Source organism: Saccostrea cucullata, unplaced genomic scaffold, assembly GCF_032062105.1.
Source record: "Saccostrea cucullata isolate Sc308-1 unplaced genomic scaffold, CSIRO_AGI_Scuc_v1 ctg31, whole genome shotgun sequence".
NCBI lineage: Eukaryota > Metazoa > Mollusca > Bivalvia > Ostreida > Ostreidae > Saccostrea > Saccostrea cuccullata.
The window spans coordinates 1-14839 of NW_026918875.1; the positions used below are offsets into that span (position 1 = coordinate 1).

At 32.4% G+C, this 14839-nt stretch overlaps 2 protein-coding genes across 2 annotated transcripts; one reads left to right on the forward strand and one right to left on the reverse strand.

Moving 5' to 3' along the window:
- Positions 1-4753: 4753 nt before the first annotated feature.
- LOC134273307 (organic solute transporter subunit alpha-like) lies at positions 4754-9100 on the reverse strand. The gene is made up of 7 exons (XM_062755503.1): positions 9025-9100; positions 8361-8530; positions 7868-7941; positions 6236-6400; positions 5941-6055; positions 5120-5372; positions 4754-4933 (listed from the first exon to the last, which is right to left on the reverse strand). The coding sequence occupies exons 1-7, from the start codon at positions 9098-9100 to the stop codon at positions 4785-4787; spliced, it is 1002 nt and encodes a 333-aa protein (XP_062611487.1). The 3' UTR covers positions 4754-4784.
- A 203-nt stretch (positions 9101-9303) lies between these two features.
- LOC134273071 (uncharacterized) lies at positions 9304-12079 on the forward strand. The gene is made up of 5 exons (XM_062755251.1): positions 9304-9474; positions 9980-10100; positions 10244-10383; positions 11154-11286; positions 11571-12079. Exons 1-5 carry the CDS (start codon positions 9336-9338, stop codon positions 11578-11580), a joined length of 543 nt encoding a protein of 180 aa, XP_062611235.1. The 5' UTR covers positions 9304-9335; the 3' UTR covers positions 11581-12079.
- The last annotated feature ends 2760 nt before the right edge of the window (positions 12080-14839 follow it).

Here is a 14839-nt window from a genome sequence, read left to right on the forward strand (position 1 = left end):
GATGTGACAGTTAATTTTTTTTTTGTGGGAAATAAATGAATAACCTTAACCTCCTTTCAAAACAAAAGGATCCCACAGTATGTAGGCTTAATAATTAGACATGTTGAATTAAACATGAGTGTTGCAGGAAATTGTTCAGCTATTTCTTGTGTCATGATCGGCAATAAGAACATTGCATCGAGATACAAGACAAATTACAAAATATATTGACAGCCAATAAGCATGGATATCTCTTGCCAAAGTGATACTACATTACTGTATAAGGATTTATTGCTTGAGCTCATTTGAGAAAGCAATATTCTGGACTGAACAAAAATATCAAGATGACAAATTACAAACCAGGAAAACATTATCATCAACATTTTATTGTATTGTATATCTTAACATGATACATTTATATAACATACAAGCCAAAATAATCAATTAATCATGGAATATTTAAAAAAAAAAGGTTTTAGGCCATCTTTATTAATATGTTTGCTTGTCTTCTCCCTGTTTGGGGTAAAAAAAAATTGGGTCAGTAGGTAGGGGAAATTTTTTAATTAAAAAGTACATGTATTTGCATATATAATAATGGAATATTTATTGACTTCAAAATGAATTTTTAAACTAGTTTCCTAGAGCTTAAAAAGGTTTTTGAGTAAGGGTATTTTGTATTTTTGGTCCATGGGGAAAGCGCAAACAAAAATGTTTTTAAAGATGGCCCCTTTGCCTATAGTTGTACACTGTATTTACTACTATGTAGAATAGTCAAAATCAAGCTTACTTTCCCATATCATCACAATATTATGACTTTACTTTTATGCAGGCTAAAATTATATAAAGGTGGCCTCAGAAAATTCCAAAACATTTTAACAGTGAAATCAATTTTCTTGAATCATAGTACAGAGTAATAGTTTATAAGTACACCTGTAGCACCATGAGACCATCTCTAAAAAAGCTAAAATTCCTAGATAAAAAATGGGATTAAGTAAATGCTACACTACTGTAACTAAAAACAAAGTGCCCCATATCCTTTAGAAAATGAAACTTGTAACAAATAGTTTACAAATACAATTGTATGAAATAAATCATGTGTAAAATTTTTAAAAGGCATTAACTATCAAAAAAGGGGCATCAATTATCAAAAAAATAAAAACAAAATATGATACAATTATCCAATTAATATTTACACATTCACGAACATTCAATTACCCGTATTGCATGCAAAAAAAAATGCAATAGAATATATTTTATTTGCAAATGTAATGCTATTTTTAAAAAATGCTTATATTCACAAGCAAAAATAAGTCGTTTAGATATATTTGGAGAACAGGAAATAGGAAGATCTCTTGTATAAAAAATAACTGATATGTGTATATATTTCAAACACAATGAAATTCACATATACAGCGGGTTTTTTTCCCATCTATTTTAACAAGCATTTCTACTTTACATGCTAAATTTTAATATAAGGATAAACAACATTTTCCTTCCCAAATGCAAATATGTTTGTTTAAATACGTCTTTGTTTTTCTTACCCAAAAAGCGTTATGTTTTACAAAGACACAATTTGGTGATAAGTGGAAAATGTAACTTTAAGTTTAATAAAATCTGTTAAATATTTAGAAATCTGTGAAGTTCTGTTTAGAGTAAAGTTCCTGGGAACACTTTAAAGAGTCTAGTTTGATATACTGTAGACATACTTTTTTCCATGGGGTCATAATTCTGCGGAATGTCAATTTCTGTTGAATCCGTGTAGAAAATTATGTGGATTTCCTAGACTGTCACTATATGCTTTACATTTATTTCTGCAGAAAATTTGTGACTGCTTACATAGCGTAAATTGATACCACGCAGAAAAAAGTACTTCAATCTACAGTAATTGAATTTTTTAATTAGATTTCAGTTGAAAGAAATATAGGTATTGAAAAATTAGCAGTATAACTCTTCTGTGTTGGAAATAAAAATTGTTATTGTGGTAAGATATTTATGATGTAAAATATAAGGAAATGGTAAATAATTATAAAATACATGTAATAAAATTAACCAAAACAAAAAAAAGGATGGTTGGAGATCAATAAAATTAACTTCTAAATAACAACTCATAAACTTGCCTGTTATTGACAGTGCAATCTACACTCTATCACAACAGTGCTTTAGCACAAACAAGATGTGTTTGTAAAACACTATGCTCTCGGTGGCAACACAGTTCTAAAAAGAAACTTTTAGCATATAGGTCACAATCAAGGTCACAAGGTCATTGACCTTGGTGTCTTTTGAAAGAACTTATTTAGTTGAGTATGTATACCAAATATGAAGTCTATCTCCCATGGTTCAAAAGTTATGGCCAAAGTTAAAAAAGCTATTTATAGCATATACGTCACATTTAAGGTCACAAGGTCATTGACCTTGGTGTCATTTGAAAGGGCTTAATTAGTGGAGTATGCTTACCAAATATGAAGTCTCTATCTCTCATGGTTCGAAAGTTATGGCGATGGTTAAAGTTGACAACAGACAGACAAACAGATAAACAGACAGACAGGACAAGAACAATATATGCCTCGGATCTATCAATCAGGGTGCATAAAAACCAATAAATTCAGAGAGAACAACCTATATTAAAACAATCCCCCTATCATATTGGCCTATCTTGGTCCTTGGTTAATATTTACTTCCCTGAATTTGCTTCATTATAGACATGGTTTCTTACATATCCTGAGTACTCCTGACAAATAAAAACTACAAAACTTTGAATATAATTATGTTTTTTTTATATCATAAATTCTAGAATTACTGTTTTATTCAATTTACCTTATCAATTACATTATTTAAATTGATTTTTTATCATTCATTTAGTAAATCACAAAGGGGAATTACTTCTCTCAAAGCAGAGAAAATTTTCCTACACATGATCCCTTTGAGAAACTTTGTCTCAGAGGCCATGGATTTTAGTTCAGGAAGAAACACTCCTTCACAACATAATAATGCCTTTAGTTGTCTGCTAAATACCTAAGACCAGAGATCTTCGCATTTTCACTATATGATCATCTTAGCTATGCCTTTACTCCAAAACTCCTGGCCCTGGGTAATTAAATTTCAGAAAATTGGAAAAGGCACCCTTGCTCATCATAGTCATACTTTTATTTTTTCTGCTAAGAGCAACTTCAAAAGCAGGCCTACCTTTAAAAACGTTTTTTTTTAAAAATATCCTCGAAGATGAAAAAAAATCATTGAAGCCGTATTCTGCCAAAAACTAACATTTTCTCCCTCTCTCTCTCTCTCTTTCTCTCTTTGGTCAGTAACATTGAGATAAACATTTGGTTCCCAGAAAATCTTACAGCCTGGTATATATGGACACAACCAATGAATTAACTTGAATAATTAAGAATCTCTGATGTTACTTTTTTTTCCATTTTCTATAAGACTTATCCAAAAGACATTCATTTTAAATTAAGATTCTCTCTCTCTCTCTTTGATTTAATCAAATACTTATTATGATACAAAATTTTGTCATTTTATTATTCTATATATTGACTTTTTACTGTATTTGCTTACCATACTAAATGCACTTAACAAAATTTTGCAATTAAGGTATGCTGCATGCATTTTGAGATAAAAACACCACCAACTAAAAATTACAAACTATTAGATAGTAATAAACTTGATCACTCCCCTTTATACAGCCTCTAACAGGTCACACACATTTAAAGATATATATGTAGTTATACAAGCTAGCACTATATGTGTTAATAGCTTACACTAAGCAGCCTGTAGTTTGTCTGTCATCTGTGATAAGAAAAATATAGCTGTGTTATAAGCAGAAAGTGAAAGTTAATAAAAAATCAATACAAGTCTCAAGGATTATAAGATAAAATGATTTAGTTATAATAACAAAATGTGTATAACCTTGTAGGCATAAAAAGAAAATTATAAAATATGTCTAGCTGATTATAGGATATGATATGATTTAATTTCAGAAAACAAAATCTGTGAACTACCTTGTAACTTTTTTATATGTCATGGTAGATAGTTCGTGGTTGTTTATACATTTAACAACAAACTATAGGGGATTCTTTTCTCAGGTTTTACATTTAGCTATTACGTACTTGTTTTGAACTGTTTTTTTTTTTTATATGTAAATACATTATACACCTTTCTTAAATTGATAAAACTCACACAAAAACCATTGTCGTGTCAAAACTGTGGATATGAAAACAATACCCTATGAGCTACATGTATATCCACCATATAAGGGAGTAATCATGTGCATAATAAAATACACAACATAAATCTGTTTAAAACAGGGATAATACATGTACATTGCAAAACAACACCAAAAGCACCTTACTGTAAAGAACATGTGTGTAAAAGTAGGTAAAATAGGAACATCAATAGAAAAAAATAGTACAACAGTACAACACTTCTTTAGTACTGGTAGATTTTGTCATTAAACTATTTGTGAAGATTGTTTGGTCTGTGAATTGTGTCACTAAGGTAATATAAAATTGCTGTTTTGTTTGTCTAATTGCAAATCAAAAGAACATTTTTTGGCAACAGAGCTCAATACCCCATGTACATGAATCTCAGATTCAAAGAAAGACAAATCTGATTTCTATCAAAACCAACATAATGAATATGTAACATGAAGAATATGTAACTGGCATTCATAAACACCAACACTGATTCATAACAAAAATTTCAAATGGCAATGTAGCTGGCATTGATAAGACAATGCTATTGTGTGTCTGGCATTGATTTGACAATTGTACTGTGTAGCAGGCTTTGCTATGATTCTTTTATGTTTAAAGCTGGGTTTGGGGCTCCAGCTGCTTGTCGTTCTTATTTACCTCCCCATTCTGTGCCCTGTAACTCTCCTCCTTTCTCTTGAATGCAAATCTGGCAAAAATCATCAGAAGCAGCATTTCCACAATTAAAAGGAAGTAGTTAGACCCTGTAAAAGAAAAACATAGGTATTCAGTATTTATTAATTCAATTTATTTACAATATTTGTAGCAATCAAGAATGATTCCATAAAATTTAATAAACATTAAGCATCAGAGGAACTCCTTAAAATGCAAAAAAGGGGGAATAACTGCCAATTAAGTCAACTGTTTGATGATATTTTTTTAAGACTTACTGTAAGCTCTAACAGTAGAGTTGAGTATCCTGACACACTCTGGAATGTTGTACTTGGCCAGAATCTGGAAGATAAAGCCTTGGATGTTGACCACCACAATGGTCAACTGAAGGGCAGCAAATTTCTTTCCAATGTTGTAGTCCTGAAGGCGATCTCTGAGGGTTCTAAATGTGATCATCATGGCCCACATAGCAACCAGACTGGACACGGCACCAATCAAATTCAGGTACAGAGAGGCAGCTGTGGGACTCATCTACAAGTAACCCACATACTGTGTAATTGCATTGTAATCTTTACAAAACTTTTAATTCACTATTAAACTGTGTTTATCTTTTATGATTCCTCCCCACAGGCACTAGTTTCATGTACGTGGCACCCCTACTTAATATTTCTATCACAAGGTACCTAACTCGATTTCAGACACCCCCGCTTCAAGCTTGTACTTTGTTCATCTATCAATCATTAACTTACTTTAAAATGACATTGTTTGCAGCTAAATTGCTTCTAGAGACTTTTTTCTTGTCAATTAAATCATTTTAGACGTCTCTATTAGATCCTTTTTATTGTAATCCACTCATTTATTCCTCAAAAATACGAAATAAGTGCCTGTGTTCCTCCCATTCTATTTGATGGAGGAGGGGGCATTTTTATGGTCTTTTGTTTGTGACTGCATGTGTGTGGCAACTTTACGTTACTGTAGTCTCTTCTACGAGTAATACTTATTTCTCAATCTACCTGGTAGTTTTAATTAGATAAAAACACTTTGGTAAAACAAAATAACATCTTTTCATTGAAACTTCAAATACACTTAAACAACTTACATCCTCTCCCAAAATGTAGCGTTCATCAGCCCACAGAATCATAGCTAAAATTGTAATGATTGGTCGAATTATGGCTGCCTGCAAGGTCATCAGGTTCACTTTCCTTAGGTTGTTCCTGTTTTTAAATATAATGATGCATAATTAGTGTGTACAGATCGACAGGGTATACAAATATCGTTAGTAGTTTAAATAATGCTGGAATTGCTTCCATTAAGAATTCACTGCTTTGATATCAAAACATTATAATTCAATATTAAATATTTCTAATCTCCTCTGGATGTAATTTTTTTCTGACCTGTTGACTTTCTGCTTGTACACCCCTGGACAGCAACAGCAGCAGCAGCAGGGAGGGGTTCTGAAGGACATCTGCTCCCCCTCCATCTCCTTACACACGGCCTTAAAGCCTCCCATGTAATCCACCACCATCCTGACAAACATCAGTATACACAGGGCCATGTACCTACAACAGGGGATCAGATACACTTAACAATCAAACATACCTCAGCTAGCTCTCATTCCATACAAGTATTAAATGTTTGCTTGTTTTTGGTCCACTAGGTATATGCAAATATTATCAATGGTTGATTGAAGATTAACTGCTTGGTATACACATGGAACTTACAACAAGCTACATTTACTTGGCTCATCTATCAACATGTTTGCTTGTTTTTGGTCCACTAGGTATATGCAAATATTATCAATGGTTGATTGAAGATTAACTGCTTGGTATACACATGGAACTTACAACAAGCTACATTTACTTGGCTCATCTATCAACATGGAGTCTGTTCCTGTGTAGAAAGTTCACTATTCCACCACAATCAAATACTGTATACAGGGTAATTTTCGACCCTGTTTTATTTTTGCCCCGTTCAAAGCTGGGTGAATTTAAAATGAAAAGAATTCAGAGAACATAACATCATTTCTTAAACAGAACCATGACTGGGCAAATTGAAAACGAAGCAAAATTGTTTGCAAGTGCAAAAGGGCAAAAATAACACTGTATACAGTATACATGCACATTAAATACTGTACTTACCAATATAAATTTCAAAGTACCTGATTGCAGGCATACAACAGTCAACTGTGCTATAAAATACTACCCCATCACCAACTAGTCTGAGGTGAATTCAACAACTGTGACCAGTTACAAATTATTACTTGAAGATGGTGTGTGTAAGTGTACTAGTATCTGATAAAAGGTTTTTAAATTGCATATTTTGATATATTTCTCAATGAATAAATACGGAAAACCTGCAAATGCACTGTAGTGCTCATGCACTACTTTTGCATCTGTGATTGTGACATGAGGCTATAGCTTATATATACATGTACTCAAAACAAATATACTGGGTAAGCAGCAATATGAGGTTATGGTCAATGCCTGGTCAGTAGTTTCATACTACCCCATGCTTGCTAGTCTAGGGAGCTCGGAAATTACTGCCAGATATCACAAAGCCTGTGATTAATACGATTAATAGTACAAGAACTGTATTTTGAAATGATTTCCATATGACAGAAACCATTATTGTGGTGTCAGAAGCATAATATCATAAAGTGAAGTAATAAATGTACCTGCAAAGTGCAAATTCTACAAAAGTTATAATAAGCAAAGCTTGCTAAGCAGACTTTTTTGTTGTAGATTGGTGTTTAATTTCTCCTAAAAAAAATATCTTTTCAAAACTTGACATTTGAACTTGTAATTTTAAAACAAAATTGTACACAACCTCTTCGCGGAATATCTTATGCTGTTTTTTAGACATGTTAGAACTTCAAATAATTTTTCATAGATAAAGATATCACTTTGAAAATTGAAAAAAAGTTACTCTTGAAACATGAATAATATATATATTTTTTCTAAATCCACCATTAAGTGAAAGAACTAATGATTATGACAATTACGCCAATCATCCCTTGAGAAACTTACATAGCGATCATAAGCTCCGCAATCATTGTTGTACGTGGCAAAATAAGTGACAGCATACAAGCACAAGATACCAACTGAAAAGTATCCAACACAACAAATTACAACAGCTCTACAATGGATTAAACCAAAATTCAAGCAGTGATAATGTTGACAATATGGGTATTTAATGTAGAAAAAACCCATCAACAAGATGGTACAGTAAAAACTGTATGATCCAACACCTGTGCGATCCATTTTACTGAGAATTCTGACCTTTTTTTTACTACTTTCCATGTTCTTTACACTGAGCAATCCAATACCCTAGCTGTACCCATTACAACATAAAATTTGTGTCCTAATGGCTAAGTGCGGGTTGGATTATACAGTTTTCCTGTACACAAGTGCAGATATTTTTTAAAAAGCTATAGTGAAAGCAAAAAAAAAAAAAAGGAAAGAAAGAAAACAATCAGCTGAAAATTGCTTCAATAACTAGTTTCTAAAAAAGGATCCTTACCGGGTAGACACCCAGCATGATAAGAGTTTTGTTTTTGTTGATTTTTATGCCTTCTAGGTGATTATGGCCATGTATAAACCTGAATGTCTCAAAGTACAGGACCACTGTTGTTATACATATTACTGCTGCTGTGATAGTGATACCTAAAATGGCGGGCTGCTTCTCCAACTCTGTAGAAATAAGATTTAACTGTGAATATTCAAACAACCAAGTTACATTTCAATCATCAAGCCACTAATTATTGTCAGAAAAAATCATTCATTTTAAAATTAGCAAGGGTACTTAAGTGCATCAATCGTTAACTACATGTATTCTATTTGAGGATATTTCAAAAGCTAATGGATAAAATTACTACTGTAATACTGGTAAAATCATGAATCAATCTTTATGCAATATGTTAAAAAGAGAAACTGGAGGGGGCTTCTTCTGCATCTGTCTGTCTGTCTAGCTGTCCTTCTGTCTGTCTGCAAGTCTTTCTCACTTGGTTTCCCACACTTTTTTTCTAAAACATTTTTTAGTTTAAGGTGCTCTTAATATAACATAACAAGAACTGCTTGAACTCAAAAATTTATCTTTTCATTGAGCTCTGGACATTCACCCCAACAAACACCCTCTGCCTCTCGGCATATTCTTAGGCATGTCAGCAAATTAATTATATACCTACCTAAAAAAAGAGCAGATGACACGGGAAAGTCTTTCTGCACACAACCTAGTTCTTGTACAAGGCTGCTGTTATTCATGGTTGTTCTGTCTGAAATGTCAAAATAACTCAAATACTATAGTGTCAAAATCTCTCTCGTTTCGCAAGAAGTTTAATATGTCTGACATTTCTTGACTGAATAAAAAGCTACACTGCCTACCTTGCAATTTTTGTAAACAACCTGGAACACTCACACTGGACCTCTGGGCTATAAACTGGTTCCCCTGAAAGCGAAAGCGTCACAGGGAACCAGTTAGATAACTGGGGTAAACAATATGGCGGCGAGTGGTGGACAGTTGCGACTATTTTGTGGCGTTTCTCTTGCAGTTTTATTCTTTCTCCTTCTTCATTGTGATTATATCTGTACTTCAAAACCAACAATTGTTATAAAACAATCCATGCCGCTTACATCAGGTATAAACGAGTTCTAAACCGACTATTTACAATCACTAAATTAAGACTGTGATGAGGACAGCTTTGTAACGTTGTATTTTATTTTTATAGAGTTTATTCATGCCTTTACATTGTTAACAATACCATATTTCTGTATTTCATGTATTATTGTGTTTTTGTGTTAAGATAGATGGCAGGAGAGATTGATATGAAATTCTTTCACTCACCTGGATCTTCTGCATGTTCTGGGCATCTTCCTACTTTTTGACCACCCCAATAAATGAATCCATCACATAAAATGCAGTGTATAGGTGGTTAAAAAATGTATATATAGAAACCATGTAATACATCCTTGTAGATAGAAGGTTCTATCATTAAAATGATATTGTTCAACAGATCCGAGACACAACGAAATTATTCTAACGATAACGGTCTAACATTTTCAGATTATAGATTGTCACAAAGTTTCTTGTACATACATGTTCTTGTATCATAAAGAAATTGATGTTTCATTCTCTTTTTGTAGATTGTACTGATAACACTGGTGCAGTTGTTGGGCATGAAGCAACATGGCCTACCTCTACTGGCTCCTGTGATAAAAATAAATGTTGGCATGGGACACTAAAGAAGTTTGTTCTAACATACAGGTATATTTTTTGTGACAAATGATATTTTTCTGGAATGATATACATGAAATACTAAGAAATTGATTCAGTTCTAATACTGTCTTATAAGGTTTAGTGGTCAATTTCATATAAAACTATATACTTTTATTTTTTCTTTATTTCAGTTGCCCCTCCCTGAATACTGGTGAAAATCCAGATAGTGGCAATTGTTTTGAAACATCCAATACTGGTTTGAGTTTCCCAGACTGCTGTCCAACACTCAGTTGTAATTCCTCTGTACCATTGACAACTCTGGCACCAACAGGTGAGGTTACTCTCTGGTTCATTCAAAACCATATGTCTTTTAATATCCATCCATTTTGATTTTTTAATTTACCTGAACCAGAGCCTGATAACATGTATAAGTGAGTTTTTTTTCTGATCAACAATCAATGTAATTTTTTGTTGCCTTGGTCATTTCCAAAACTAAGCCAATTTTGACAAACTTGCCACAAACCATCCTTAAAAAAATGACAAATATTAAAGATTAGTCAAATGGAGGCAAACATAACTTATAATGACAGATTAAAAATGGGGGGATGGGTTATTTAAAAACTTTCAAAGGTATCACAATGGACCACATGCATTCGTAGACATTCAGTGATGTAAAGCAAATCTGCCCATTTTTTGTGGAACAAATGGTGGTCCAAATTAGAAAGTTTTGCTGTATATAAAAATTTCTAAAAATCTATCTTTAAGTTAGAATAGCTTTCAGATTTGTCGTAATGACATCTATTAAAGCCTTTTCATGCAATTCAGACTCAAATTATATTCAAGTTCTACAGGTATACTGTACATAAATATGTTTAAATCATGGAATTCAATTTAAAAAGAGTTATGAAACAGCCTTTTATTGATATGGACATATTCACTAGGAATAAAACAGTGTTCTTGGAGAGAATTGTGGCCCCGATATCTCATTTAATTTCCTTCACTCTTCTTGATCACTTTATTCTATCGACAAAGTTTTTGAACTTACTTTGTTTGCAATGCCTGTATAAATAAAATGATTGATTGCTTTATTAATTTTGACAGCTTGTTATGACCTGAGCTCAGATTTTGCCTGCAGTGTTTGGTCAAACATGACCAGCGGATGTCGGAATGGGACCGATGGTTATGCAGACAGGATATACAACTACACAACCATCTTCTGCAGGAAAACCTGCGGGTAAGTGTCAGCTTGTGTTAAATCTGGATATCTCCTTGAATAGGTACTAGAATTCTTTTGTTTTGCAACGTGAGTCAGTGAAGAATTATTAGATGTACATTTCTGTTAAGAAATGGATCACTATGCTTTATTACAAGGTAAAATGTAAAAATATTAAAATACTTATTCATAAAAGCAAAGAGGAATTTTTTTTTTTAAATGTGTAAATTGTTTTGAGTTGTTCACTTATAAAATATTTTCTATTGTTTTTGTCTTTCATATTAATTTTAGAGGATTTATTTCAGATTTTGTTAGACAGTTGAGCCCAGTGTGTGAAGATTACCGGTATTTATTCCGTCCAGGATAATTTGCAATCAGGAGAAAATACTATTGTAAATTTTTGTTTTATTTACATGTATATGCATATATAGTACATCTCCTTCTTACATATCCTCAAACTATTTTTTGTATTTGATTGTACGAGGGTTGTCCCAAAATTTCGTAGACTGGGCTCATATCTTTCAAAGAAATTAATGTATCTTTATAAAATCATGTTTACCTGAAAACTTTTCGAGAAATAACTTTTCAAGTGATATTGTTCTCTAACATCTGGAGCAATCTGCAATGTCAAAAAATGCAAATGTCAACGAGTCTAATTTTTGGCGAAAATATTTCAATTACCAGAATCAAATTCTTAAATTAAACAAAACGATTATAGTTATAAATGTGAAATATCTTAATTACGATGATATGATAAAACTTTAAAATATGTTAACAAATTATATGCATGTACCGGTATGAAATAATAATTATTTGAAAACGCTATATTTAATAGGGCTTTTCGTCTGTTTCCTCTAATGGAGTTGCACAATGGAACTCTTGCCCATTACTTAGCCCTGTCTTTATTTTAGTTACTGTTATTCACATATACATAGAGAAATAGTTTTTGTAAATTTAAATACTAAAGATGAGAAAAAGTTTCCTAGTCTACCTAACATTTATGACTGGTACATTTCTGTAAGAGTGAATTCAGGATCAAAACACTTGATCCTAGTCCAGTGCGCCGCCTGTTCCAACGCAGCCACTATTTTGAAAAAAGTCCAATTTCAACCCCAAGTATATAAAACGTTATAAAATTCGTATTTATCAAAGCATAAACACCAAAATTTCAGGAAATATAGTTAATAAAACATTATTAAGAATTTTCATTTCCTTTAAAAAAAAATACGGGGTAGTAATTACTTTTCCGTAGGATTTTAAATATAATATGCCAAGTTTAATTTGCAACTTTTGAGTATTGCGCCACCTTTCTACATTAGAAAATGAAATGTGTCTTTCAAATTGGAATAATCTGTGTAATTTCTCCATATTTGTCCATAAATTTATTAGATAGTATTGGTTTAATCTATATATGAAGTTTCATTAATGTATGACATAGGGTTCCTAAAAAGCAACACTTGTCTACGGAGTTTTGGGACAACCCTCTTACTTTTGTTTTTTAATACATGAACTTGTAATTGCATTGTGATCTTCTCTATATTATAGTATAAACATGCTGTCTACATTCCAAAGTATTCTAAAACATATATTTTATACTGTAGACCTACTTTTTTCTACAGGGTCATAATTCCGCGGAATCTGAATTTCTGTTTAATCTGCGGGTAGAAAATTATTCCGTCTTCTTAGACTGTCACTATATGCCTTACATTTATAAATATTAAGTACGCTTGGAAAAATTTCCACGGAAAATTTTCGCCCACGTACATAGCGTAAATTAATACCACACGGAAAAATGTACTTCTACAGTATCTAAATACACTGTACCATTAATTGTATACATCAATGAACGTATAATATTTTCATCATTTTATAGTGGAGGTGATTGTTTATTAGAAAGACCATTGAAATTTTCCTTTTATATGAAAATTTATTTAAAATTTTTTATTTTTATTTAAAGGAAAATATGTTGTTTTTTTTTCAATTTTTAAAGTATTTTTAATTCTTCTTTTATCCATCACAGAGATTTTATTCATTATCATAACTGTTGTGGAAAAGTTTTGTTTATTTTGTTTCTGTTTTATTTTGGCCCTTGTTGAAAGAAGGAGTTGAAAGGGGAAATATTCAAAGTAAATACAATGAAATCTGTACCAAACTGTGTCTCATCAAAATACAATGTATAACAAGAGGCAGCATTGTTGGCAAGAGTAAGAGGGCAAAAATAACACGGGGCAAAAATTAGCTTGTTAAATATTTCTTCATATTGTTTTGATATTACGATTATACATACAAGCTGTTTTTTGGGCAGGTCCCACTTTTTAAAATTATGATTTTCTTGTTGTAAAGAAAAATTAAATCCACATATTATACACATTATCATATATTACTTTTACTTTATTTTTTGCTTGAAAATATCTGAAATTCACAGGCCTGTGCTAAAATGTAACAATAGCCTGTTACATGTAAATTTTGGATGGGTATATAAAAAAGAAATAGAATGGATCCAGGTGAGACCATGCTTTAAAAATTATTTGTTTGCAGTCACTAACCTAAAATAGAGTTGGTAGGAATGTAAGTAGCTTCAGAACTGCAGCTCTCAGAAAAAATATATATATATTAACAGACCGGAGAGCTACAGTGCCACCAACTGAAAAAAACTGTATATTTATTGTGCACAAAAATGCAATCAATTCTGGATTAATTCTTCTAAATTCTTGCTTCAATTGCATAAAAGCTTCTTTTCAAAAAATTCCTTGCTCCTCTATCAAATACTAGTACTTTTGTAGTTGACATCTGTACGAAGCATGTTGGACCGAATTATCTTGCAAACCAAAATGGCAGTATAAATAGGCGAAATATTGGATTATCTCAATTTCAGGGCCAGGAGGGCTATTAAAAACCGTTGTTCAGAATGTTTTGTTGTGGAAACAGTGAACGAATATGTTAGGGACACACAGTTTGTAATATGTGATGACAGTTTTTAAAATCATGGAGAAATAAATCGAGAAATAGCACACTTTTTTGTGTGCAATAAATATACAGCTTTTTCAATTGGACACTGTAGCTCTCAGGTCTGTCGATATATATATTTTTTAGGTCACCTGAGTAAACTCAGGTGACCTATTGCTATCTGTTTTTGTCCGTCGTCTGTCGTCCATCGTGCGTTAAAATTTAAACATTTTCAGCTTCTTCTCTGAAACAACTGAACCAATTTCAACCATTTTTGGCATATAGCATCTATGGGTGAAGGGGAACAAAAATTGTGAATTTCATGGTCCCTGCCCCCCTGGGGCAAAAACCACTAAAATTAGTGCAATCTTTAAAAATCTTCTTCTTTAGTCCCAGACATCAAGCAGTCAAACTGTTAGTATGATTGTAATCAGCATTGAGTCCTCTACCAAAATTGTGAAATTCATGGCCCCAGGGTCAGGGGTTCTGGTGTTAGGGCAGGGCTCTTTGAAAATCTTCTTCTGTGCTCCTGGGCATTAAATAAACAAATTAAGTTCACAGTTATGATGAGCAAGAGTGCCTCTACCAAAATTGTAAATTTTATGGCCCCAGGGTCAGGGGTTCTGGT

Bases quoted from the DNA above. Each gene is read 5' to 3' on its own strand.
- LOC134273307 (XM_062755503.1), bottom strand. From the start codon at position 9,100: ATGAATAACAGCAGCCTTGTACAAGAACTAGGTTGTGTGCAGAAAGAC. The intron at 8,531-9,024 runs GTAGGTATATAA...TTATTTCTACAG, and splicing joins GTCATCTGCTCTTTTTTTAG to AGTTGGAGAAGCAGCCCGCC. The intron at 4,934-5,119 runs GTAAGTCTTAAA...TTTCTTTTACAG, and splicing joins CTCTACTGTTAGAGCTTACA to GGTCTAACTACTTCCTTTTA.
- LOC134273071 (XM_062755251.1), top strand. From the start codon at position 9,336: ATGGCGGCGAGTGGTGGACAGTTGCGACTATTTTGTGGCGTTTCTCTT. The intron at 9,475-9,979 runs GTATAAACGAGT...CTCTTTTTGTAG, and splicing joins ATCCATGCCGCTTACATCAG to ATTGTACTGATAACACTGGT. The intron at 10,384-11,153 runs GTGAGGTTACTC...TAATTTTGACAG, and splicing joins GACAACTCTGGCACCAACAG to CTTGTTATGACCTGAGCTCA.